Source organism: Amphiura filiformis, chromosome 1 (assembly GCF_039555335.1).
Source record: "Amphiura filiformis chromosome 1, Afil_fr2py, whole genome shotgun sequence".
NCBI classification, from domain to species: domain Eukaryota; kingdom Metazoa; phylum Echinodermata; class Ophiuroidea; order Amphilepidida; family Amphiuridae; genus Amphiura; species Amphiura filiformis.
Genome location: NC_092628.1, coordinates 48582946 through 48609329, shown reverse-complemented (window position 1 = coordinate 48609329; position 26384 = coordinate 48582946). Strand labels below are relative to the sequence as shown.

The following is a 26384-nucleotide window of genomic DNA, read 5'->3' as shown; positions in this document are numbered from 1 at the left end:
AAAGTCCCAGTAAACATAGGCGTAGATCCCGGGGGATGGCACATTCAATCATCCCCCAATGTTGACGCCTGATGTATGTGTGTTTCTCACCAAATTAAGCTCATATTTGGCCATTTTAGCCCCCCCAAAGTACAAATTTTGGCGCGCTTCGCGCATGTAATCCACTTTTACTTCAAATTTCATTCGTTTAGGTTCCAAATGGCAAAAAATTTAGTGTGCTACTTTAAAACATTTCCAGAATTCCACATATTTTATATCAATGACATGCGTACAATTTCATTGCACTTGAATACAAATTTTAGTATCATTAATGCCATTTGAATGGTAGTAGAATTGAATTAGTAGAATGGTACATTATGATGGGGGGGGGGGGGGTCAAAATAGTTTTGAACTTATATGGGGGGGGGGCAAAAAGTTTTAGGTCCATTAAGAGGGGGGTCAAAAAAGTTTTGGGTTCGCGAAGAGGGGGGGGGTTAAGAAAATTTTCGATATGAAAAAAACATTCCAGCCCCCCACCAAAGTATTTCTGAACACTCTCCTATTAATATGATGTGCCAAAAAATCTTTGCTCCACCACCATTTTAATATGTGCCAAAAATCTTTAAATCTTTGTAAAGGTTTTTGGCACGTCGAAGGGGGGTACCGCGGCCAAAAAGGAGGGGGGGACAATTTTTGGCAAACCATTTTGAGAATTCACGGCGGTACACATAAATAAATTACTGCACCACCCCTTGTAGTCCATGCTGTCCGCCCCCGCGGTCCATCCCCAACAATAGTTTATCCACATTGATTTTACTTTCTATAAGATCGGTGATTTTTGGTTTCACAAAATAATAAGTTTCATCACAGATATTGGTTTCATGCTGAAATAAGCACATTTAGCATAACGATAGAAAAGGGTCCTATAAAAAGAAATTAGGATCTAGACACCCGCATGGGATATCAACTGTGCCAGATGCCCCCGCATATCAAACTAATTTTATACACAGTCTCTAAACCTATCAAAATGTTTGTATAATGATTTTGATAGGCTACCACTGTGGAGAGACTATACTGAAAACAATATCGTGACCTCTAGCTAGCTCAACTTCATGCCCAGACTACACGTGGAAAATCAGTTGCGGTAGAGGGTCTCACCAGAGTCTATGGTCTCACACACTGAACTTTTAAAAACAAACTCCTCCTCAAGATGGCATCCACTTCAAAACATTGTCATTTCTATGTGAAATTCGCAAGTTTCTTGCTGTCTATGTTGGTGTTGGTATGTGATTTTCAAAATGCACAAGGTACGTTTATACAACGAATTTAATATATAATAATATTTTAAATCGTAAATTATAGTTCGGCAGCTTTTAGAGGCTCTTTTAGAGTTCTTCATCACACTGATGCTGCGATTGCAACAAATATATACAAGTAATTGTAAACATTACTTGAGTAAAAAGGGAACAGCACAACAAAATGATTCAAACGGAACTCAATAATGATTGAATTTTTACTCATCAATATGAGTATGCAATTTAATCAACATTATTGAGTTCAATTCACTCATATTCTGTTCTCTTTTTACTCAAAAATTGATTTGGAGTATAAGTATAGTCAGGTTTCGGGGTCAGGTGCTAGCTAGTTTGTTTATGGCTACTCCACCTGCCACTTTTCGTAGGTGACATAGATAATGAAAGAGACAGACAAGTCAAGTTTCGACGCGTATACCTAGCCCAACTATTTTTTATAGGAATTTGTGGCAATCCAAAAAGTTTTTGGTAGACAGCTGTTGAGATCTGATATCCAGAAAATTGGTAAACCCAGTGACCGCTCCCCCTAAAGGAGGAGCGGACGCAGTGGCGTAACCAGGGGCTTTAAGTTGGCGGGTCTCGAGGTATAGTGTGTTTAAAAGGCCCTACAGTAGGGCTAAGGATACGGGGTAGGATACTGGTATTTTGATGCTGTTACATACCCGACTGCATAGGCCTAAATGGCCCCGCCCCGGCACAATCATGATATTTTGCTCGCTGCGTGCTGGGGGTACATATCCCTGGTACATGCATGTGCAGATTTCCCTTACTTTAATATAAAGTTTTACATCATGCATAAAATGGAAGACAAGGTTAATTGTTTTTTATGAACCCCATCACCCGGAACACCCAAACCCCACCCCCACACGTCGCCTTTTATCACAGCACGTGTAGATAGCCTTTTCCCCTTTGCTAATATTAGTTTCGCCCGCTGTTTTACCCCAGTTTGCATATTTGGCATATTTCTGAAAGACAGAATGGTGACCGATTTAAAGTTTGTTTTGATTCGATATAATATGATCGCATTCAATATCATGTTCAAATTAAATAGCTTCAATATGTCAAACAACAATCTTTTAAGATGATTTTAAATATATCACTTCGCCAATCAGGTATGGGTTTATATGGGATGCTATCCCGGATGTTTATTTTATATACATTTTTATTTGAGAAGCAGAGGCCTATATAATACTTGTATATAGTATAGGAAACACATGGCATAGCCATGGATTTAAGTGTCAAGCAAACACAGAAAACAACGGCACTTCATATTCTTATAAATAGCGGCCGGTATCTAATAAGCTTTAATAGCATTATAACAAAGCGTCAATGTGGTAGTTTATGCATAACAAAAAAGAAGGAAATCAGGTATATTAACTATAAGTATTACCCGGGGCTACGTTTTAGAAGGGAACAAAGCGCAAAAATCACGATGAATGATGATATTCTTAATAAGGTCAATGCTGGTTTTGAATTATTACTCTGGATAAACCGTGATAATACCATACCTCTATTAGAAATGCCTAGTATATACCTGCATGTTGTGTGTACAATAAAATACCCATCCAATATTTTAAACCATTTTGCATGATTTCACTGGTTTTCGATGAAAGACCCCAGTTTGTTTTACTTTCACCAACATGACTAAAATACCCTCCTTTTTCAAGATTTTTGAACAAATATCTCCAATCGAATCACCCCCTTTTTCTCTAAAATTCATAAATTGCATCAATTTGGGATATCTACCAATTTTTCGAAAGTTGATCAAGTTTGGGAAGTTTTTTATCAAAAATGTGTCAGCTTTTAAGCCTTTTATACCCGGGGGCATTGATATTTTGACCCATGTTTTCGAAACGATTTGACCATGGGTAAAATTTTCCCAAGCCTCATGGATCGAAAGATCCTGGTTTGTTTTGCCTTCTTACCCAACGCCCCCCCCACTCCTCCATTCTCGGGTCAAATCTTGCACTATAAAAACAATTTGTTTTTCTCGCAGTATGGTTCGCAGTATCCATATTCAACATGTTTAATGTTGTTTGACCCGAATGCCACGACCAATAAATGACATCTTGATGTACTTTGTGTACGTGTAAATATTGTGTTCACAATTGCACAAAATACATTACTATAGGCCTACTAGCATTACTATACTGTTTCAATGGCATTTTGTTAAACTTGAATGAGTTAATTGGACAGCTAAGGGAACAACCCAAAAGTTCGATGAAGCCCTATAAACGAAAGTCCTTTCGTTAGAAGGCTAACCCCCTCCCCCTCCCCTCTAACGTAAGTGTCAAGTATCGAAAATTCCAACCCGTATTCATTGGGCACAGGGCCGTCGCTATGGTCGATGGGGTTGTGGAGGGGTGCGACATTGCTAGGATATTGATCACGTTTAAGAAACAATAATTCTATTTTATTTTGAAATATTTTTCTTCATAAAAAGTTAGGACTTGCTGGATTTTCAAATAAAAAAGAATCAAAGTGCGGTACAGCTGCTTTAAAAAATGAACTTACAAGTTGCAGGTTGCGAGTACGCACTCTATATTTATTTAAAATCATTTTGAAGCAACCACTGTAAAATGTCAATATCGTATACTTGAAAATACTAACATTTTACAAATATTAAATCCTTAAAAAAAAGATCAACTTTGACCGATGTTTTAATTACTTCTTTACAAACGTAATCGGACTTTTTGACCCCCTCCCTCCCTAACGAAAGGACTTCGTGTCAAACATTGACACAAATAAAGCGGACACACTAGGAATGGTATGAGTGTGTATTATTCGCCATAGAAGTGATGTAATAATCCGATTAACTACCATAGCAATAGATGAATACAATTTTTGAATTATATCGCCCTGCATTACAACGTTCATGTAGTACCTAAAACCTCATTTTAGATAAAAATATCGCGGGAAAAGACCAAAATTTAAAAGAAATGGGGTTTTAAATTTAACTTTGGAATTTGAAAAGTATAATTCACGTTGGGTCTAAAACTGTGCTAACACTTTTCTTTGATGACTTTGACCACAATTTTTTATTTTTTCAAATATCTTAAATATGCAATAATCTAATTGAACAGATAGTATAACCCCCTGTATGGACAGACAATGTTTACATGTATGTATAAAACCATCAAGGAATAATGGAATGAAAATTAGAATACATTTAGCAAATTCTTCCGCAAAAGCTTTACAATCATATCAGCTGGTTTTTTTTTATGGGATTTTATTTCTAATTTTTAACAAATACTTTATTTTGTGTAAAGAACTGTAAGAATTTCAACTGACATCATGTCTAAATAGATAAAGCATCACATATGAACCACATATTTTTTGGGAATGGCACCAACTTTGTCAGGGAAAAAACCTGCCAAAGTTCGCAGCAACATTGGAGAAGAAAAAAACCCAATTTCAAATATAAAACAAATTTGGTTATTTATACATGTGATAGATTCTCAATTCAGTCAATTGACTTGCAGTACAAATTTCCACAGAGGGGAAGAAATTTAGAGTTTTGGTATTAAATATTTATATTCTACTATCCTGTCCAACATGTCCAAGCTGGTGCTAGGATCTATTACAGGGCATCAAACTTCTCTAGGAAAAAACAAATATATCATGTATCTACCACGTACTGGCACCCAACAAGTGCAACCAGCCAAGTTTAGGGACCGTTCACAAACACTTGATAGGGGGGGGGGCCTGGTGCAAAACAAAATTCATCGCGAAAAATTTACAGACCTCAAAAATTTCAGGCCCCCCCCCTTTTTGACATGAAAATTATGGGTCAACCCCATAGAAAAGCATATAAACTCAATTTTTCCTTGGTCATTTTTTTCAGGGCCCCCTTAGGAGGGTCAACATTTTCAGGCCCCTTTTTGCATCAGGCCCCCCTAACAAGTGTTTGTGAACGATCTCTTACGATGAAACAATCATAACAAGCACTATACAATTTACATTAGCATAATTGCTATTTAATAGGCCTACTCTGAATCATGCTAATTGAACATACAGTAGTATAGTGACTTAAAAATGTATGTACTACTAAAGTAGGCCTATAATATAGGTTTAAAAAATATAGTAAAAAAAAAAGCGCAGTGATTTATAGTGCGCTACGCATAGGCACAACGCCTAGACGTTGATCCACAAGCCTCAGTACACTTTACAGGTTGTCGCTGACCACTACGGCCCCACATCATTCCATAAACCATTTAACAACAATTCAGGGACTTTGCTGCTTCAAGAGCGCACACACTAGACATTCCACAAATAACCTTCGCAACCAGGATCAGCTCCCCGAATTTCGTAAGGGTTACAACGAGGCAATTAGCAGTATAAAGTTCCTTGTCCAGGGGAATTTCATGCTAACTCAATTTTTCCACGAGAGCGTATAGTAGGCACCGCCAGGGTTCGAACCCGCAACCTCTCGCACCATAGTCGAACGCCATATCGATTGAGCTAACTTGACATTTTATATTAAGGATTTGGATTAGGTTCAAAGGATCAATTTCTGCTATTTGTGAAAGGACGCGACGGTTCTGAAGATGTGCTTTCTGCAAATATTGTTTGATTTGTGTGAAACAATTATTTCAAGACAATGACAAACAAAAATTGGCAAGTATCTTTAAAACAATCAAACAAACATGTATACCGTATTCACTCGATAGTTAGCACATGTGCTTACTATCGAGGGCTTTGAAAACGTGCAAAAACGAAAAAAAAATGAACAGCGCCATCCACAAAAGTGACAAAAGTGTAAAGGGTTTTGAGCAAATCATCGATACACATAGCTATATACGAACAATTAAACCTACAAATTTGTGTGTTAACTACATTAGCGCAGTTGGTAAAGCGACATAATTTGAATCATCTTAAGAAGAGCGAACTGAGCAGGAGTTCGAGGCTCGTTATAAACTTTTCCGTTGTTTAATTTTTATTTTGGGGTTTGAGCTTTTCTTGATAAATTTAATCTTTTTTGCTTTGTTTTTCATTTTGTTTCTTTATTGTTTCTTATTTGCTTTATTTTTTTATTTTTTTATTTTTTTCTTCTTTCTTTTTTGTTCTATTCATACTGGGGTCATGGGCTGTTTATTCAACAATGTAGTTGGGTGTGCCCTCAATGTTAAAATGAGGTGGTCATGGTCCTCTTTGCCATTACACGCTACAGAAATTCCATATTTTCAAAGGCTCTGATGATGGTTCCTTCTATCAAATGACTATCATTGAAGACTTGAGTTCCGCAGTCTATTTCAAAATACTGACTTCGTTTTACATCAAGAAGGACACAATAACTGCGACTTAAACGTGATATGGACATGCTTTTTAACCGCAAAGAAATCTTTTGCATTTTATAATTTTAACCTTTCCATTATACTTTTATGATTTTGTGCAATACGAAAAATAAAAAAACAAAGAGCGTGTGAGCAAGTGAGCCAGATTATGCGGTATTTAGCTGGACTGCCACGCAGTCTATATTTGTTTATGTTTTACTAACCATTGCAAATCTAGACTGCGCGGTAGTTTAGCTAAATAGCGGAAAGATTGTCTCACTATAAACACGCTCATTGTGTAACATGTAAAATCCCGCTCCGATTCAATTGTGCCTGTTACATTGTGTGCTTTATTGAATCAGGGACCTTGTATAGAGGCCCTGCATGAAATTATCGATTGGCTCCAGACAAAGGATTTGAACCGGTGTCCTTCACCGTAGTTATAGCGGAGTGCATGCAGTCCATTCAATCAAATGTTGTCATCAACCTATTTGATCGTAGTGCAGGGTTATGTGTGTGAGACGAACTGTCACGGTAGATTGCAATCATGTTTTTATTGAATGCATTTGAGTAGTCCGCCATATTTACGGGATGATACGTCACATGCAAGGCCTCTATATGGAGGGACTGTAAACGGCTTCCACCCATTGTACCATGCGAGTTGCTGGTTTACAAATTATCCTCAGTTGAGCAAGCATGAATAATACGTTGATCAATAGACCCTGGTACGAATCAAGCACAGTTACAACACAGCGCGTGGCTTGTCTTGTACATTGCGAAATGAGCCTACATGTTTGCCTATAATGACAGACTCTAGAAATGCCAACATAAATCTTCAAAGAACATCATCTTAAGAATTATTTCAGTATCGAAATCAGTAGGAATACCAAGCGTACGATGTACACATTCCAGAAAAAAATTAATTTTGTTTGTTCTAGCATTCTGTGTCTCCACAAAATTATCACATTTTGTCTTCAAAATCCTATGTAAATGATTTTCCATGCTACACAGAAATTGTGTTCGACAAAGGATAGATATTTTACACAATTTTACATAACTTAAAAAAGATATTGGAATATTTGGATGTTTTTTTATATTTAGTAGGGCAACATGAGTAAATAATAAAATTCAAACATAGCGCACTCGGCGCAACTCGCATACAATCGAAGGTCGAAAAGATAATCTGATAACAATAGCTTGACAATAATCTGTTTCCAGTCCCTGATTAAATGGCCAAAATACGCCAACAATGACATAACAGCAAGCCAAAGACGAATTCTGATCACCAAGTGGGTTGGAGAAGTATGGAAGGACATTACAATGAAGGGAACCAGACCTACTGTACATATTTCGATGCTCAGCATAACAAACACCAATTGGTGTCGTATGACCTTTGACATGCATGCATTCTTTTGTCGAGAGTGACATGGTCTTTCAATTCGTGCCGAGTGTCCTTGTCAGACTTGACTATGCATCAGTGGTCATGAAAGGATTCAATTAACCTCTGCCCCAGTAATCACAAGCAATTGTCTGAAATTGCTCCTCGGAGATGTATCATGATAGTCATATAACGACCAAAAGATAAATGACTGACTATCATAGAGCGTGTTTATAGTGGTGTACGGTATTTATACGGTATCTTTATACGCATATGGGATTAGGCTGGAATGTGACATATCCGTTATCTCGGCTGTTTATAGTGGCGACCAATAGCGCTATTCTGAATCCGAGGTGGTTGAACTCAGCGTGTTCGAGGTCACCGCAATGCAATGTGGGAGACACAAATATGGTGCCAGTTTCAAATAGTGTGCCGTCGAAACGATACCGGCCTACTTTTTAACATTATTGCTACAGTACCGTACCATATTTGTAGCTGATGTGTTATTACAGTGACAAATTTGAGCTCGGAGAGTTATATGACCCTACTCCACTTCCTTGAATAACGGTATCGTTAATCCTTGTCTGTTTATAGTGGCCGTATACGGAATGAATATACTGCAATATCCATCGATTTCGAAGGATATCAGTTCCGTATAATATGTGCGGCAAATAGCGCTATTGGTCTGTTTATAGTGGCGACCAATACCGTATAAGATGTACTTATACGCTAAATACCGGATAATCTGGCTCACTATAAACACGCTCATTGAGGACTAAGTTCCGCAGTCTAGGTGAAGCTGAGTCCTATCAAAATCAAACAGGAAACAATTTCGTGCCTAATTTTAACACCGGGATTTTTTTCAAATGTATATCCAAGAACTATGTTTTTATTCAATATTTTTTATTTAACATTACTGAAAAAAAAAGTTTTTTATTTGACCGAGAATTTTCAAAGCAAAATGCGTATTTCTGAATTGTGCTGAGTTCAACATGTATCGACCGACTTTTAGCACGACTATGCGTAACAATTCGCAAGGGAAATGTTACGGGTAATCCGATTATCACTGTCAGCTGGATCACGCTTTTGAGTTCTGCACCACGATCGATATGATCGCAACACAAAGTCTATGGCATTCAACGCCATTTATTGTTCTATTGTGTCCCAGCAGCTATGTCTGCCATTGAGGTGTAGCATGCATGGGTGTAGAAATGTATGAAATTGGATGTAGGGGTGAAATTTTAAAGTTGATCCAATTATTCGCCAGCGAAGTGTTACGTGTAATCCGATTATCACTTTGTCTATTAGAACGAAATGAGCGTATTTATTTGCCTTCAAAAAGGTGCGTGATCCAGTTACCAAGGAGTTATGTAACCACTCCACTTTTAATCCAACTGATCTCTAATTGTTCCTTTGGTAAAAATAAATAAATAAATAAATAAAAAGCCCAAAAAAACCTTCAAGAATTGTCAAATGTAGGCCTATATTCGTAGTTAAAAAAGACCTGTAAAACAAACATGGCAGAGAAAAAAATCTAAATAGTGAAATACTGAACAGATTTGAACTTCATCGAGTCTCGAAGTCCGGCGTTTTCCAAACTGAGCTAATGGGGTTCAGACATACATTTGCAGGTTGAATTGTTCGTATATAGGTATGTGACGAATGAATAGCGTGGCCATTACACACAAGTACACTTATTGATGTTTATATCTCCAAGCATAACTGTTTTATTTCTGAAGATAAAGCTTTACACATTTCGATGGCGTTTTAAAATCTTCTTCGAACCCCTCAGTGAGGTGTTCTCTGAGTCAAGTTGTAGATTAGACTGAACAGAAGAGGAATATCTCTCCATATACATACAAATGAAGGAATAATCAGATAATTAATATTATCCAATCGGAAGCTTCTTAACAGTGATTGGTACTAAACTTTCCTGACCAATCACAAACTTCCAAGTAGGTTTAGATATCAACTTTCAACCAATCATATGGCTGGTATGATTCAGATCACCAATAAAGTGGGTGGTGTCCCTTGAGATGGTCTAAATCCTGGAAAGGAGGAGGCTTGGCCAAGAAGAGGAAGATTTCCTTGGCCAAAACCACATTTATGATTATTTAGTCAGATTAGCCAGAATTCAGGATCGAAATGACCATTACTTTTGAACATACCATCTGTCGTGGCGGACATGGTCATTTTAGGAATGTATCTCCTCACTTTTATGTGTGAGAAGTTTCACTTTCTCACCCCGAATTTTAACTCTGTACAAGGGTGAGCTTTTTAACTTTCTCTTTGAATCCTTATATATTATATATTTATAATTGAAACAAAACTCTACTTTAAACATGAACACGTTATAAAGAGTTAACAAGATATAAGTAACATATATAGTTATTTGCCTCAATTAGGGATCATACTATGTCACATGCCCCCTTCTCTAAGTATGGAACTGTGTTTCCATGAGCAGGTTTGTTCTGGGCAGATTATAATATTAACAAAAGTCAATGTTTGACATAGAGTTTTAGGCGATTATCATAATTTTCCAGGCATAACATTATATAGTCAGAACATGCAAATTGTGTTCATTTCAATGTAGAAAGTTCCGCTCTCTCTCTGAATGCAGCCAGTTGCATCTTCGGTGTCCATAAGAACCATAGTAAAAGTAAATTGCAATACAGTTTGTTGACAGTGTTGAAGGTGATCCCTGTCTGGAGTTCCAACAGTTTATAGAGTTCTTCCAGTCCTCTTTGGCAAGAAATATCTGCTTAATTCATTGGTTGCTATGGTAACTAGTAAGACAAGTAGTATACCCTTGTAAAATGTAGGTCATTCAAGGTAAAGTTGTACAACTTCTGTGTACAATTCAAGGAAATCCTTTACTGGTTACAGTCATGGTGTCTTGTTACAAAGACATAAAACATTTCTGGAAATGTCAAAATTAAGCTCTGTTGCCATAGAGATCTGCATGGTCAAAATGACCTTTGCTCTTGGTTCAGCTACAGTTTGTTGCAATACAAGCTGGATAGATATGTGTACTAGCATTTTACACATAAACTGGGTCATTATACATGTATTATAAAGCAGGATACAAGTTATATACATGTACAAGCAATTCAAAGTTACTGGAACCATTTTTTGTCATCAGCATGTGGCCGCCATGTAGGATATATAATATGGAATATATAGTCAAAGTTCATGTTGTTCTCTGGAGCAAAATCTGGCAGAGATGTATTTAGAAGCAGGATAAATATAGTTCAGGTAAAATAACAACCAGCATAATATAGTTATCTCAACAGAGAGTTATATATTGTCTCTGTATGATGCATCATCTCATGCCTTACGTAAGACGGCATGGTTTTGGAAGACCATTGGTCACCCAAATAACTTTAGAGTATAGCCACCCATATGTTATGCACTGAAAGTGGCATATGGTGGTTAAATATCATCCAACATTCAAGTCTAAAATTAGTCACACAAATTTAGTAATTCTTTGTGTAATTTTGTTATTCATTTGCTTTCTTGCTTGCTTAATTGTTACTTTCTTAGTTCTTCACTTCTTTAATTTCATTGATCATTATATCCAAAAATTGTTTATATTTTAATGATCAATTTTAGAACAGTTTCGAGTTCAACATTTCTTATATTAAACATGTGTATGTTAAAACATGTTATTATAGTAAGTTTTGCCTTTGTTGTCGGCAGTCAAAATTTCCATCTTACTTTGCAGTTAAGTTGCTTTAGTAAAGTGTAGCATGGCAGTTCTTTTCACAGTGATTGCATAATAAGTCTCATTCTGTAAACATTAGATTAGCTACAACATCACATCATCACTAGGTTTGTCAGTGATAAATTGCACCCAACCGACCTGGGTTACAACTAAAATTTCATGCTATCAATAGATATGCAACAAGTAGATCTGCATTATTGTAAATATGCAAGATCTGGTACTGATTCATTTCAGTATCACTTCAAAATCTTATTTCAATGAAATGTTAATTCTAGTTATTAAGTTTAATTGCTATTAAACTTTCTTTTCCCTAAAAAGAAAGAGCCTAACTTTAATTCAAAGTTATTATGATATTGAATTAACATCAACAATTCAACATTATATCTTTCAGAGCCAAATCATAAAAGTAGCCAAAAATACCTGTGCGGCAAACATCACAAAGGTCTTCCCTGAGTAAAGTGACTCAGTTAAACCCATCACATCACCATTAGGTCTCGTGCGACCCTAGTACCTAGTGATAAAATCAGGGAAGTGGCACTTCCCTGATAAAATGGCATACCCAATTAGAGGTACCCAAAAAGTGCCTGTGCGGCAAACCATCACAATAGTCGTCCTGACTAAAGTGATCATAAAACCCATCACGTCACCATTAGGTCTCGTGCGACCCTAGTCCTTAGTGATAAATCAGGGAAGTGGCACTTCCCTGATAAAATGGTGTACCCAAATTGGGGTACCAAATGGCCATCTTTATAGTTTGAATCAAATAGATATGATATCAAAATGTTGCTTCTTTAGTAATTCAAAATCACTTGTAAATGTAAGTAGTTACAATTAAAAATTTAAAGTAAACTGACTTGTTTAGTTTATCCGGCACATTTTGCCATTTTCTTTCAAAATTTATTTGTTACCTGTTGGTGAAGACAGGTCATCATTACATAAAAAGGTGAATCATCAAAGCCAAAATTTAAAATTGCATTTGCCATAATGCTTGACTGAAACTTAATCTTCTAATGCGAGGCCTAGTGTGACTAACACCAATTTGAATGTCGGATTCAAATTTACACCATAATGCCAATTTCACTACTTTAACAAATATGGATAACTCACCCATAGCTACTGGGATTCCGTTAGACTTCCTCCACATTAGATGATCCTGTTCAAACAAAAGTTCTACATGAAGAACATTTCAGGTGTCGTAATCCCACCGCTGCCACCATGTGACGAATGAATAGCGTGGCCATTACACACAAGTACACTTATTGATGTTTATATCTCCAAGCATAACTGTTTTATTTCTGAAGATAAAGCTTTACACATTTCGATGGCGTTTTAAAATCTTCTTCGAACCCCTCAGTGAGGTGTTCTCTGAGTCAAGTTGTAGATTAGACTGAACAGAAGAGGAATATCTCTCCATATACATACAAATGAAGGAATAATCAGATAATTAATATTATCCAATCGGAAGCTTCTTAACAGTGATTGGTACTAAACTTTCCTGACCAATCACAAACTTCCAAGTAGGTTTAGATATCAACTTTCAACCAATCATATGGCTGGTATGATTCAGATCACCAATAAAGTGGGTGGTGTCCCTTGAGATGGTCTAAATCCTGGAAAGGAGGAGGCTTGGCCAAGAAGAGGAAGATTTCCTTGGCCAAAACCACATTTATGATTATTTAGTCAGATTAGCCAGAATTCAGGATCGAAATGACCATTACTTTTGAACATACCATCTGTCGTGGCGGACATGGTCATTTTAGGAATGTATCTCCTCACTTTTATGTGTGAGAAGTTTCACTTTCTCACCCCGAATTTTAACTCTGTACAAGGGTGAGCTTTTTAACTTTCTCTTTGAATCCTTATATATTATATATTTATAATTGAAACAAAACTCTACTTTAAACATGAACACGTTATAAAGAGTTAACAAGATATAAGTAACATATATAGTTATTTGCCTCAATTAGGGATCATACTATGTCACAAGGTATGTTTTGAATAAATAACCCATGACCCCAGTATGAATAGAACAAAAAAGAAAGAATGGAGAAAAGAAAAGAAAAAACAAAACAAAATAAAGCAAATAAAAAACAATAAAGAAACAAAATGAAAAACAAAGATTAAATTTATAAAGAAAAGCTCAAACCCCAAAATAAAAATAAAGCAACGGAAAAGTTTATAACGAGCCTCGAACTCCTGCTCAGTTCGCTCTTCTTAAGATGATTCAAAGTCTGTCGCTTTACCAACTGAGCTAATGTAGTTAACACACAAATACGTAGGTTTAATTGTTGGTATATAGCTATGTGTATCGATGATTTGCTCAAAACCCTTTACACTTTTGTCACTTTTGTGGATGGCGCTGTTCATTTTTTTTCGTTTTTGCACGTTTTCAAAAGCCCTCGATAGTAAGCACATGTGCTAACTATCGAGTGAATACGGTATGGCCTTTTACTTCTGCGAAGGTTTTTGAAAATACATGTATGAACCTCAATATGATATATATGTTTCTTTTTAAATTATATTTTACAGGGTTATGTATAACATAGTACACTTATTCATTGGCGACGATAAATCATAACAATGCTATTATTATCGCTTACCATTTTCAGCAAAAGCGCCAAATGACGCCAAAGACGTTCCCATTTTGCGATCCTGTTATGAACTGAAATTGGCAGGCTATTCAATGGACGGCGAATACAGCATCGATCCAGATGGACATGGGAAAGGAGAAGAACCATTCACAGTGTTGTGTGAAATGAGTACTGGTATGTATAAAGCCTCCGCGTTTAAATTAATTCAGTTATCTATTTTGTCTTAGAGATGCAATTATTACGACTGACAAAAAAAAAAGGCCATCACCTGATCACTGAAACATCTTCTTTTATGTTAATTAAAGAAGAAATGTCATTATTATTATTATTTATTGTTATTATTTATAAATTTTTATTATTATTTTATTATTATTGTTATTGCTGTTGTTGTTAAGCTACGGCATGTATTTTTGGTTTTTGTTACTTTTAGGAACAAGCATTGTCTACCATGACAAACAGAATCGCGCTTTAGTGCCCCGCGGGTATGAAGACCGGGGCAATTTTAGGGCTCCAGTAACCTATTATGGTGCTACTATCGAACAATTGGCAAATCTTGCAGATGTCTCGGGGAACTGCAGTCAATTCATCAGTCTTGAATGTACACATGTCCTCATGTGGTGGAAAGGTAACATTATTTCAATATTTCTGCTTTCAAATTTTGTTTTCAGCACAAGTAAAGCATGGAAGCTAATTTTGTCTGCTTTCCAAAATAATTGCAACGCTGTCAAACACCTTAAGAACATCGGCTATAAAACTGTTCCAAGATTGGACAAACCTATTATAAATTATAGAATTCGAGGCCATCTGTAAAAAAAGAGCGTGAACACATTTTACTATGAACTTGGGACTTCTTAACGCATGTTTTAATTGGTGTCATACCTATTATAATGATATGATAATTATGCCCCCAATAATGGCTTTCATTTTAACCGTTATTTGTTAAACTGCGATTTTTACTTTTTGAGAAACTAATGAATTTACCGAAAAACTTTTCGGAGAACGCTACCTTAATGCCCAAACCCCTTAAAACTACTAGTTTGATTAATTAATTTGTTAATTTGAGTAGTGTACGTGTATTTTTCCTATTTTACAACCGTAGTGTTTTGCTATAGAATAAATTGTTTTAATATTCAATTTAGATGACGCCTGGACATATTGGGTGTCTCGGGATGGTGAAGAAATGAATAACTGGGGATCGCCAACGGGAACTAACGGTTGTCATTGTAGTGTTGACGGAGGTTAGTTGCCTTGAGTTAGTTTTATTAATTTTCTTTTTGTATCACAAATTATTTTGTGGAAATGCTGTTAAAATTCATAACTGGAGAACATCTTATAACAAATACATTGTAATATTTTAATTTACTTAACTTTTTTCTACATGGAAAATTAATCTTTTAATATGTCACAGGCTGTGATGGAGGCCAAAGAAGATGCAGTTGTGACGTTAATGATGATCGTTGGAGAATGGACAGAGGTTATCTTAGAGACAAAAACTACCTACCCGTGAAAGAAATGAGATTTGGAGATAGTCAAGGAACCGAGGAATTGGCTATATACAGACTGGGTGCCTTGAAATGTAGAGGGCAAGGTACATACATAAAATAGGCATGTTTGGCTTAAAATTCACAGATCACTCGGAATTGTATGCATGGAAAATCAGTAACGAGTCGAAATCTCAGCAGACAAATAACTTTCGGGGGAAAATTTACAACTTATCGTAAACCCTCGAGGCCTCGTCTACAAGCATATAGATTGCTTCTGAGGAAAGCTACATCAATCCAAGCGCCATTATGGAGTTTGAACAAATAAATTACGGATCCAAGCATTATTTTAAGACCAGTCTATGGTATTGGCATATTTACGCTTGTTTCGAATTAATTTAGCTTTCATAACAAACACTATAGACGCTTGTAGACGAAGTTTTACGGTATGTGATTTTACGCAAGCCCATGTTAGAACTTTATTGGTATTTGAGAATCTATGTTGAAACGCGCAGTAACAAAAAAAAACAACGTTTTCGCCAATTATCATGACTGTAACTTTTAAGACGAACCAACTTATATTTTCCTATGCAGATATACCACTGTACTCGTCATGTTCTGCAATAATAGAAGCTGGCTACAGCGGCGGTAAATACTTGATAGACGAGTCCTCAGAGGAAGGTGGCACGGTCGCAGTCGTTGAGTGCGATGATAGAAAAGGTGAAGTTGACCAACACTTAAATTTCGTTGTCATATGATTTAAATAAAGTTTTATAACAGAGAAATGTTAAATATCTAGATCATAATATTATAGCAGGAGTTACCACAAACGAAGAACAAGGGGATCCACCCCATACACTGTATGAGCACAACTCAAAATAGTAATAAAGGATGCGTGCCACTGCATGAGCACCTCAGGTAACGGTATCGAATATATGTTCCAAACATTGAGATGGTTGTCTCTCATTGCAGATCATCCTGGTGAGCCTCCTATATTGAAATCATGTGCTGCGTTGAGAGAAGCAGGTTATAGAAGAGATGGAGTGTATGAGGTAATAGCAATAGCGATATAATAGCTATGAAAAAATGTATTTATATCTATGAATTTACAATCGAACATGAGTTAAGGAATTCGGGCAGGGGGCGTAGGAAGGGCAAAGTGAATTCCAGGGGCAGGCAAAAATCAACAATAGGGATTTGAACCTTAGACCCCTCGCGTGCCAACACCGACCGGTAGCCACGGGGTCCGCTGGCCCAGCCAGCTATTCCGTGCGTATATAGGACTTACGGTGATTCTGTCATGGCATCACGTGGGTTGCATGCATGCGCAGTGGTTATTCTTGTAGAATTTTGTGGTATCTAGGAAAATACAAGGGTGCCCTATTTGGTCCTTTATTTATATCCGTTAACCTGTGGTGACATATCATTGTTTACAGATAGATCCGGATGGCTATGGAGTAGGCGTTATACCGTTCTCTGTTCAATGTTACTTGTCATCCGGCCTAACACCACCTATCATGAAATCATGTGCTGATCTCCATGTAGCCGGCTATAGCATAAACAAGGAGTACCTTATTGATCCAGATGGACCTGATAATGGAGTGGAGCCATTTGCCGTCTTTTGTGATTTATCAACAGGTGAGAAAAAGATTACGAGATGCCTATTATGTTTCCCAAATAATGCAAATACAATCACGACAAAATCGCATTCCTTAGCTTGTTCGACAAGCAAGCAACAATAAAAACCTCTACTAATGACTTTCAGTAGTGTTATAGTTAGGGTTATGGGAACGGGGTCAGGGTTCGAGTTAGGGTTAGGGTTTACCGTGTCCAACTTGCAGAGAGCTAACTCTAACGACAAAATATAAACGATGGATTCCGAGCATATAAACTCCTCAACAAAAGTTTTGAAAGTTTTTTCAAGCATCAATATCTCAGATTATTTGCGACATATTCATACCGTGTTGCATATCAATGGACAGCTACTAAATTCCCCTTTAAAATTACACCACATTTGAAACAATCACCGTTTTCAGGGCTGAGTACACGTCTTGTGAATGTAGTGGGGTCTCAAACAGAATGTGCCAGATTGACCATTATTCTGTGCTCAAACAACACTAGTCACGAACCTCAATAGCGGGTGAAAAAGCCATACACAGCAACACAACAGTCAGAAACCTTCTCCTCATGCTGTTCGCCAGCCTGATCACACGTTGCTGTGGGATGGCATTCCATTCTTCAACCAGGATTCAGTAATAAGGTCATTCAACGTGGTTGCATTGGCTACTCTGGCACGCACACCACGACCAAGCTGGTCCCATAAGTGCACATTCCATCGGGTTGAGGTCTGGCATGTCTGGGTTGATGGCAGGCCATTCCATTCTCTCTACTCCCATATTCTGTAGGTAGTCGTTGGCTCTGTGTGGGCGAGCTTTGTCATCTTGGAGGATTGCATTGTGAAGATATGGGATTGCAGCTTGATGCACAGAATAATGATCAATTTTGCACATTCTCTTTGAGACCCCACCACATTCCAAGATGTGTACTAAGACGTGAACAAGGCGATTGCTTCAAATGTGGTGTCATTGTAAAGGGCAATACTGTTACAGTAGCTATCCGTTGATATGCAACACGATATGAACATTATATCACAAATAATCTGAGATATATTATGCTTGAAAAAAACTTTCCAAACTTTTGTTGAGGAGTTTATATACTAATAAGAATCCAGATGTGGATTTAGGGCAGGTACGTATTTGGGTTATCAACCAAACACTTCTATGCAGAGTATAAATCTATCAGGTGTTGATTTAGAATAGTAAGTACGTGGAGAGTATAATGGACAGTTAATAAATTTAGCGGAATCTCTGCAAGTATAAATCATTGCCAGTTAATAAATTTAGCCGAATCTCTACAAGGCATAGCTACAACATTTACATGGTAAAAAATGTTTGTTGTCTTTGGGTATTGACAAAATTGTATTTCAGTCATTACCTTGCTGCCGCATCCCAAGATCCAATAACATTAAAGGGGGTAACCCTATTGGTTTTGGATATGGATTGTCTTTAAAATTACATAATAATATCAAATATCGCCTCCTTTATGCTGCTTTGTGAAAAAACGAGAGCATTTTCAGCGTAAATGTGAATAAATAGCCAAATTTGCAATCCAATACCTTGGTATACGTGAATTGCATTCTGGGCAGGCAATGACGAATGCTGACATGCTGTACAATGCCCGGCCCGTATTGAACGGAAAATGTTTTTTTTTTCGTACCGTTTCAGAAAAAAAGGAAACAAAATATATTTCCCCTTGCAATATGTACATTTCAAATGAATATAAAAAAAGTTTGGGTAAAATGGAGAGGAAAAAAAACCTTCCGAGACCGGGTTTTGAACCGGGTATCTCTCGGGTAAAAAACAAACGCGCTAGTCAACTGAGCTATTTAGCACACCACGCTTACTATTGCCGTTTTCATAACTATATACGGCGCACCGTCTCCTCAGCAGTTAGTGTGGTTCGCTTTTTTCACAGAATGTGTATGACGCGAAACCAAAGTAGCTGTTGCGGTGACTGATATTTCGTTCATAAATCCCTCCCAGAATTCCAAAGTATTTACCATTGTTTACAAACTGGTATACCTGTAAAAACCGCTGTGATTCATGATTTCTCCGGAAATACATCGACTTGGAGCGTCAAATTTCAGGATAGTAATGAGAAAAATAGTATCTATCATGTGATACCAAAACCTCATCAACAATGAAAAAAATCGGGGGGATGATGCTGTCGATCGGGTTACGGACAGATAAGAGTCAATGAGCTGAGAACTTGGCCATTGCGATGTAAAACAGCAAGACCAATGGGATGCTTTGTTACATACTAAACAGAGGGTTGTCTCTGCTACATATCTTGGTCTCCGTGCACTTTCATGACTGTTAAACCAAGCAACAATTTGATAACATAGTGTACAAGAGACAGCATTTAACCTCTTACTAGTATCTTTCTCACACATATAATTCACACTTCAAACGGGATATGCTAAGAACTGTATTGGGTGTTTTGATCAGTCTGTGCACATAATCCCTGCGGAACAAAAAAACCCAACATTTAAATAGCGACGTCTAATCATATTAAATGTGTTTTCTCACCACTTGCGTGTAAATCCAATGGTGATGGGAACGGCAATGTCGACCCTTGATGTCAAAATATACTTTAAGCAAGAGCAACAGCTGGTGGTGCTTCGTATTTTGAATCACTCGAACAATTGTGGTTTAGGCGTAGAGTCAAGCTTCAAAATAAGCAGGTACCAAGGAGCCATTTACCCAATGGTCATAACATTTTGGCTCCTGGTCCACACCAAAAGCATAAGAACCATGCTCTACATTTTTTAAATAGAGCCTGGTAGTTAAAGCAGGTTTTGTATTTAATGTGAACAATTGAAATTTTAATGACTCTTAGCTCTTTAAAATGGCTCCTGGTTCACTAGATAATCACAGGACCAGGAGCTGCTTTTTCCAAATGTTTGGCTCCTGGTCCAGCCACACCTGCTTATTTTGAGACTTGCGTAGAGTTCAAGGCAGATTTTATGTTCATAATAGTAACTCTCATAGACTATTTTGGGATCAGTTCTAAATATAGAATAGAATAGAATAGAATAGAATAGAATAGAATAGAATAGAATTATTATAATTGACAACTGTTAATGCTGTTGAAGGTTCATTTCTGACTGTTGTTAACAGCTTAACAGTTGGTGAATTGTAAACTAAGTGTTACACTCTTTAAATAACTGTTTAAGCCGCCACTTTCTCTATATAATTATAATTATGTGTTACCCTTTCTTCGTGAAATTGATATTTTCTGTTGATTTGAATATTCGTTTCAGGTACATCAATCATTCATCATGACCAATTACCTCTAAGACAAGTTCCCTTTGGATTTGAAGAAGATGGGGAGTACCATATTCCTATTCGCTATAATACAGAGTTTCATCAAATTGTTGCACTTATTGAATCATCATTAAAATGCAGGTAGTGTTGCAGTTTCGTGATCTTTAAGTAGTTTGATTCTATTCCGTCCACTTGACCCAAAAGAAGATTGGCGACGTATTGAAAGACGATAAGCATTCTTCATCCTTGATTGTAGGTCACCTGATCAACGAAGTAAAGCTTAGTTGATGGAACATTCCATTTTTACCTCATAGGAATATTCTTACCATAGCACTCATAAATAATAATAACAACGGTTCTTTAATAGCTCTTTACACCGAAGTCCCTTAGCCAGTGTTGCCAGTCTTCAGGACATTTCCTGATTTCAGGAAATTTTACTTGGATGATCCTGTACAAATGTATAGTCAAAGTACATTTTTCAGGAAATCTGTTGCCATTTCAGGATTTTTTGAAAACACTGACTGGCACCTCTGCAAAGGTTAGCGTTCATTATACTATTTGTGTATAGAAGCAAATGCAACTTACCCGCTAATTATTGCTGTAACCTATATTCCCAGTGACGTTAAAAGGTACATTTTCATTCAATATTTATATAATATTGAATGGCTTTGAGTGTGATACAAGAATATATTGCACGAGATAGAAAAATATTTTTCTATCGAGTGCAATATATTCTTGTATCACACGAAAATAAGCCATTCAATATTATTATTATTATTTATATCAGGCTTTTGCTATGCGGTAAAATGAAAATTTAAGCTTACCTAGCCACCGGGTTTAACCAATGTGTATTGTAATGTAAGCTTACCTTTTGACCTTCTTGTTTTCTGCTCTTTACTCTCCAAAGACAATTTCGTAATAATTATATATAGGCTATGTTTATTTATTTGTAGATGTGGATTATATTTCCTAAGTTACTAAGGTTATCATCGTCCAGAATTGCCGCGAATTAAGTTTGTGATTTTACTTGTTTATACAGTACCAAATCTCCTGTGAGCCGTTACGATGTCTGTAGTGTATTGTTGTGCTGTTGTATCATGACGCGTGTTGGTGCCGTCACCATGGTAACGCGCGACGCGTACGCGATACTCGTACAATATTCAAGAAATATTGTATTGCATCCGGGTAGTTTGAAAATATTGTACAATATACAGTTTTATTGTATCGCTCAAAAGCCTGATATTAATAATAATGTTAATTATTATTTATATCAGGCTTTTGAGTGATACATCAAAATACCCGGATGCAATACAATATTGTTTTTAATATTGTACTCGTATCTCGTACGCCATCGCACGTCACCATGGTCACTGCGCCTGACAGCACCAACAGGCATCACAATACAACAACACAACAACATAACAACACGACCACCGGCTCACAGGAGATTTTATAAACAAGTGAAACAAAAAACTTAATTTGCGGCAATTCTGGATTATGAATAGGTCTAACCTAGGAAATATAATCACATCTACAAATAAACCCGCAGGCCTATATTTTCCGAATTTATCTTTGGGGAAGGGAAGAGCAGAGAATAAGCAGATCAAAAGGTAAGATTAACTTAATTAGAATAGGCCTACACATTGGTTAGGCCCAATGGTGGCTAGGTAAGCTTAAATTTTCATTTTACCGCAGAGCGAAAGCCTGATATTATTAATAATAATAATATTGAATGGCTTATTTTCGTGTGATACAAGAAAAATATTGTACTCGTCTTCGACTAGTGCAATATTTTTCTATCTCGTGCAATATATATATTCTTGTATCACACTCAATGCCATTCAATATTATATGAATAATGCATGGTCAATGGCAGCTGGAATAATTAGATATAAAAGAAATATGTTACATGACTTTGTATGTTCTCATGTCATTTTATAGACAATACTTAAGTCTGGAGTGTCACCATGTCCTTATATGGCACAATGAAGAGCTAATCAATTGGTGGGTGTCACGTGATGGAAATAAGATGGGTAATTGGGCATCACCGACGGGAACAAGAGGCTGTGCTTGCAAATTATCAAACAGTAAGTAGCAGTTATTTCTGAATAGAATACGAATAACTAGAGGTCATAGGGTGACTATACGGTACAAATAATATTGAACAAAACTAAATCAAGTCTAAGGTCAGGCCTTGAAGAAGAATAACCCAGCAGCTTTGCCAACACTATAGATGCCTTCAAGATGGCATTGTGTCTCCAACTAATCAGCGGACATCAAGGATATTTTTTATCAGCAATTCACTTTACATAGCTTTCACCTGAGGACTTCTTGGGTGCAATCTTACACACACTCGCTAAAACTTGCATGATCGCTGTAAAAAAGTTGAACATTCGTCTAATATCCTGTCGATTTCACAGACAATGGATCTGGCAAATTAATGAATTCTTAGTCATCCAGGAATGCAAAATATCAAATTGTAAATTAGACCTATAATTTATTTTATAACTAGACTTACTATTTTGAACTGGCGACAGTTTCACGTCCTATCCTGGATGTTTCCTCATCAGGCTGTCTGATTTCTGGCGGCGATTGGTTATTGACCTGTGATGGGGTCAAGGAACTGAGTCGTTGAGGGTTCATCTTAATAGCAGTTGTATCGCCATCCCATATGTGTCTGATCTCTAGTTCTAACTAGCTCACCCGGGAGCTCACCCTAAGGACAAAGCCCCAAAAGACAAACGGAACAACCTCGTCTATGCAATCCAATGAAAAGACAATAGATGCGAGGACTTGTACATACGGGAAACTAAGCAAACCCTAGGCAAGCGCATGTACCAGCATAGAAGAGCGAGCACAAAGAGAGCCATCTCTAAAAGAGGAGGTCTGCGCCACAACTTGGCGGGCCCTACAGTTCTGCTATTAAGATGATCCCTCGACGACTCAGTTCCTTGACCCCGTCACGGGTCAATAACCAATCGACGCCAAAATATCAGATGGCCCGAGAAAACATCCAGGATAGGATGTGAAACTGTCGCTAGTTCAAAACAGTAAGTCCAGTTGAATAGATTATAATTTTCAATTTGATATGAGATGGAAGGTGTCATTATTTTTGTGGCGACATTTTGGATGATCAATGCACGTATTCTAGAAGGAATGATGGAAATCCGTTTGAGACTAAGAAACTAGAATAGGGCATTACACAACAGCTGCATTTATTTGCATAGGCGTAGCGGGCGTAGCTTGCGCGCGAAAGTTTTGAAATATCATGCTGAAATTGGCAACAACAACAGCCAACATGTGGCCTAAAATATGTAAAACAGGCCAACAAAAAGAGGTACATATCCAGTCGGTACACCACTCTTTTTCAGAAGATACGAACAATTTGTCTATAGCGACTGTGTTGATGTTTTAACACTTCTTTCAACTCTTACAGGCTGTTTTAGAGATTCAGACCGACGATGTAACTGTGACGCCAACGATTTCGTATGGCGGAAAGATGACGGCTACATAACCGATAGATCGACATTACCGATTATCGAATTGCGGTTATCGGATACTGGTCAGCCACCCGAATCGGTTTTTTACACTGTCGGACCGTTAACGTGTTCCGGATTTGGTAAGATCCCGTATTTACTTATAGACCTACGCAGAGTTAGATCCATTTTCACTAAGATGAACTTTGCATCTCCATGTCTGCATGAGACATATCATGATAAAAGATCCTGGTTTACTTGTCCTAATATTATAGACAAAAAAAGATTGGAAACGTAGGAAGAGACACATCATAATAAAAGTCTGGTCCTGGTTTGGTTGTCTTAACTTGTCTTGCATATTATACACAGACTGGTGTATTTACCATTATGTCATTTAGAGATGGCTTCACAACCCAGCAGCCGATCGACCGCCGGCGCCATGGCAAAACCGGACATTTAACTACTCCTCAATTGTTCCGAATAACCGAAACCAGGACGCCGGCGGTTGGGTCTTAAAGCCATCTCTTACAAACTTACCGAGTCCATGCGAAATACACGTTGTTTTAAACATATTCTAACAGATCCAAGTACGAGAGTATCTTCAAAAGACGAGGGGAAGCCTTTGACACCCAAAGATGACCGCCCATCTAGTAATCCTTCTCTCAACCCTCCTGTAATAAACAAAGGTAAGTCACGATAATTTACGTTATCCACAATTTCATTTGCACGCGAATGAGCAATTAATTAATGGAATAATGTCTTTTCAAACTCATCAGTTTAGGGATAGTTCACCCAATCCAAACTTACCGGAATTACCTTAATGTGTTGAACCAGATCCAAAGCCTCATCTCCCCCATTTGTTCTTATCAAAACTGAGATTTTGGTGATCAGAAGAATGTTCGTATTTTTCACATTACCCAAGTAAAACTTAATGCACGTACGAGATATGTTTCGTTTAGATGGCGTGACCAAAAACATATGGAAGACCGAAAGCAAAAGCAGAAATTAGAATATGAAAAGATCTGACCACCCACCATATGCGCACCTGTAAGTTCTTATACAATTACTTCAGCATATGTTCAATAGCGACCACTTTTAATAGTATCGTCTCCCAAACTGAAACCTGCTCATTACAAAAATGTAGTTTGCTTCAAACTGTGTCATTAACTGAAGTGACCGTTTTGTTTTATTTTCATTTTAGGAGCTTCATCGTCAACACACGAGTCTAATGCTAGTTGCTCCAATAAATCAGCACGTATGTATGATCCATCCTTAAAACTAATAGCTTTTAAAACTCGCATTTTTAGGGCATTTTGTTGTTCCATGTTTTGATAAAAAGTAAAAAAAAATCATAATATCTTTTTTTTTTTTTTCAGATACTGGTCTAGTTGTAGGAATTATTTTGATGATTATAGTTATTCTTATATTACTAGTTATAGTCATCTTTCTTTGGCGGAATAGAACATCCCACCTAAAACATAGCGGATACAGTAAGTAAAATAAATTAGGGTAATTCAAATTAGATTTGGAGTGACCCGAAATCTCAAAAATCCCCGAACCGGAGCTGAACGAAGGCTACTGGTATGATATTCCTCAAGAAAACGAGACCGGGTCGGATTAGATATCCTATTAGGGAGGCACCATTAGTTTCCGGGGGGGGGACGTTTTTTGAAAACAATCACGCCAGCGCTTCGTGCCTTCGTATTTACACGAAAAATGGTAAAAATATGCATTATGTGGGTAGCAGTTTCATCTTTCACACTTCATGGAACGACGGCCCTCATTATTGGGTGATGCTGAGACTTTGACTGTTTGTGATTTGTGGTAGTAGTCTGTGATAACGCTATAATAACAGTGATACTATACATTTGCCATATTTGTAAACACTTGTCATGCTTACCTAATGTTTTGTACTATTATTGTCACTTACAGGGGGTGGCGTTATATGATTGGAAACGGACCATGTCTACTTTTTATATCTATTAATTTGCTCATTATACTGTGAGTCTCTACACGAGAGGCGAGATATCCACATCCGCATTAAAGCGCATTTCTGTTGTGCGTTTCAATGTGATTTCCTCCTGTGAGTGCCGACGGGATCGCGTCATGAGCGTCCTACACGACACGGCGTCTCGCCATCATCGCCCTACATGCACTGTAACGCACATACAAGAAACGCGCTCACTACGCGATCATTTCCTGGATGCGGATTCGAGTGCCGTTTTTTACTATGGTTGCGCACCCCTGGAGATCGCATTGAAACGTTAAAATGCGGATCATTAT

General features: G+C 37.3%; 1 protein-coding gene across 1 annotated transcript; it reads left to right on the top strand.

Annotated features, from left to right (window-relative positions):
• Positions 1-1153: 1153 nt before the first annotated feature.
• On the top strand, positions 1154-26254 carry LOC140148230 (uncharacterized). Its single transcript, XM_072170103.1, has 15 exons — positions 1154-1286; positions 14277-14432; positions 14689-14883; positions 15398-15496; positions 15667-15846; positions 16334-16459; positions 16712-16791; positions 17176-17377; positions 20622-20766; positions 22567-22712; positions 24062-24244; positions 24683-24787; positions 25303-25356; positions 25478-25591; positions 26034-26254. The coding sequence occupies exons 1-15, from the start codon at positions 1190-1192 to the stop codon at positions 26048-26050; spliced, it is 1899 nt and encodes a 632-aa protein (XP_072026204.1). The 5' UTR covers positions 1154-1189; the 3' UTR covers positions 26051-26254.
• The last annotated feature ends 130 nt before the right edge of the window (positions 26255-26384 follow it).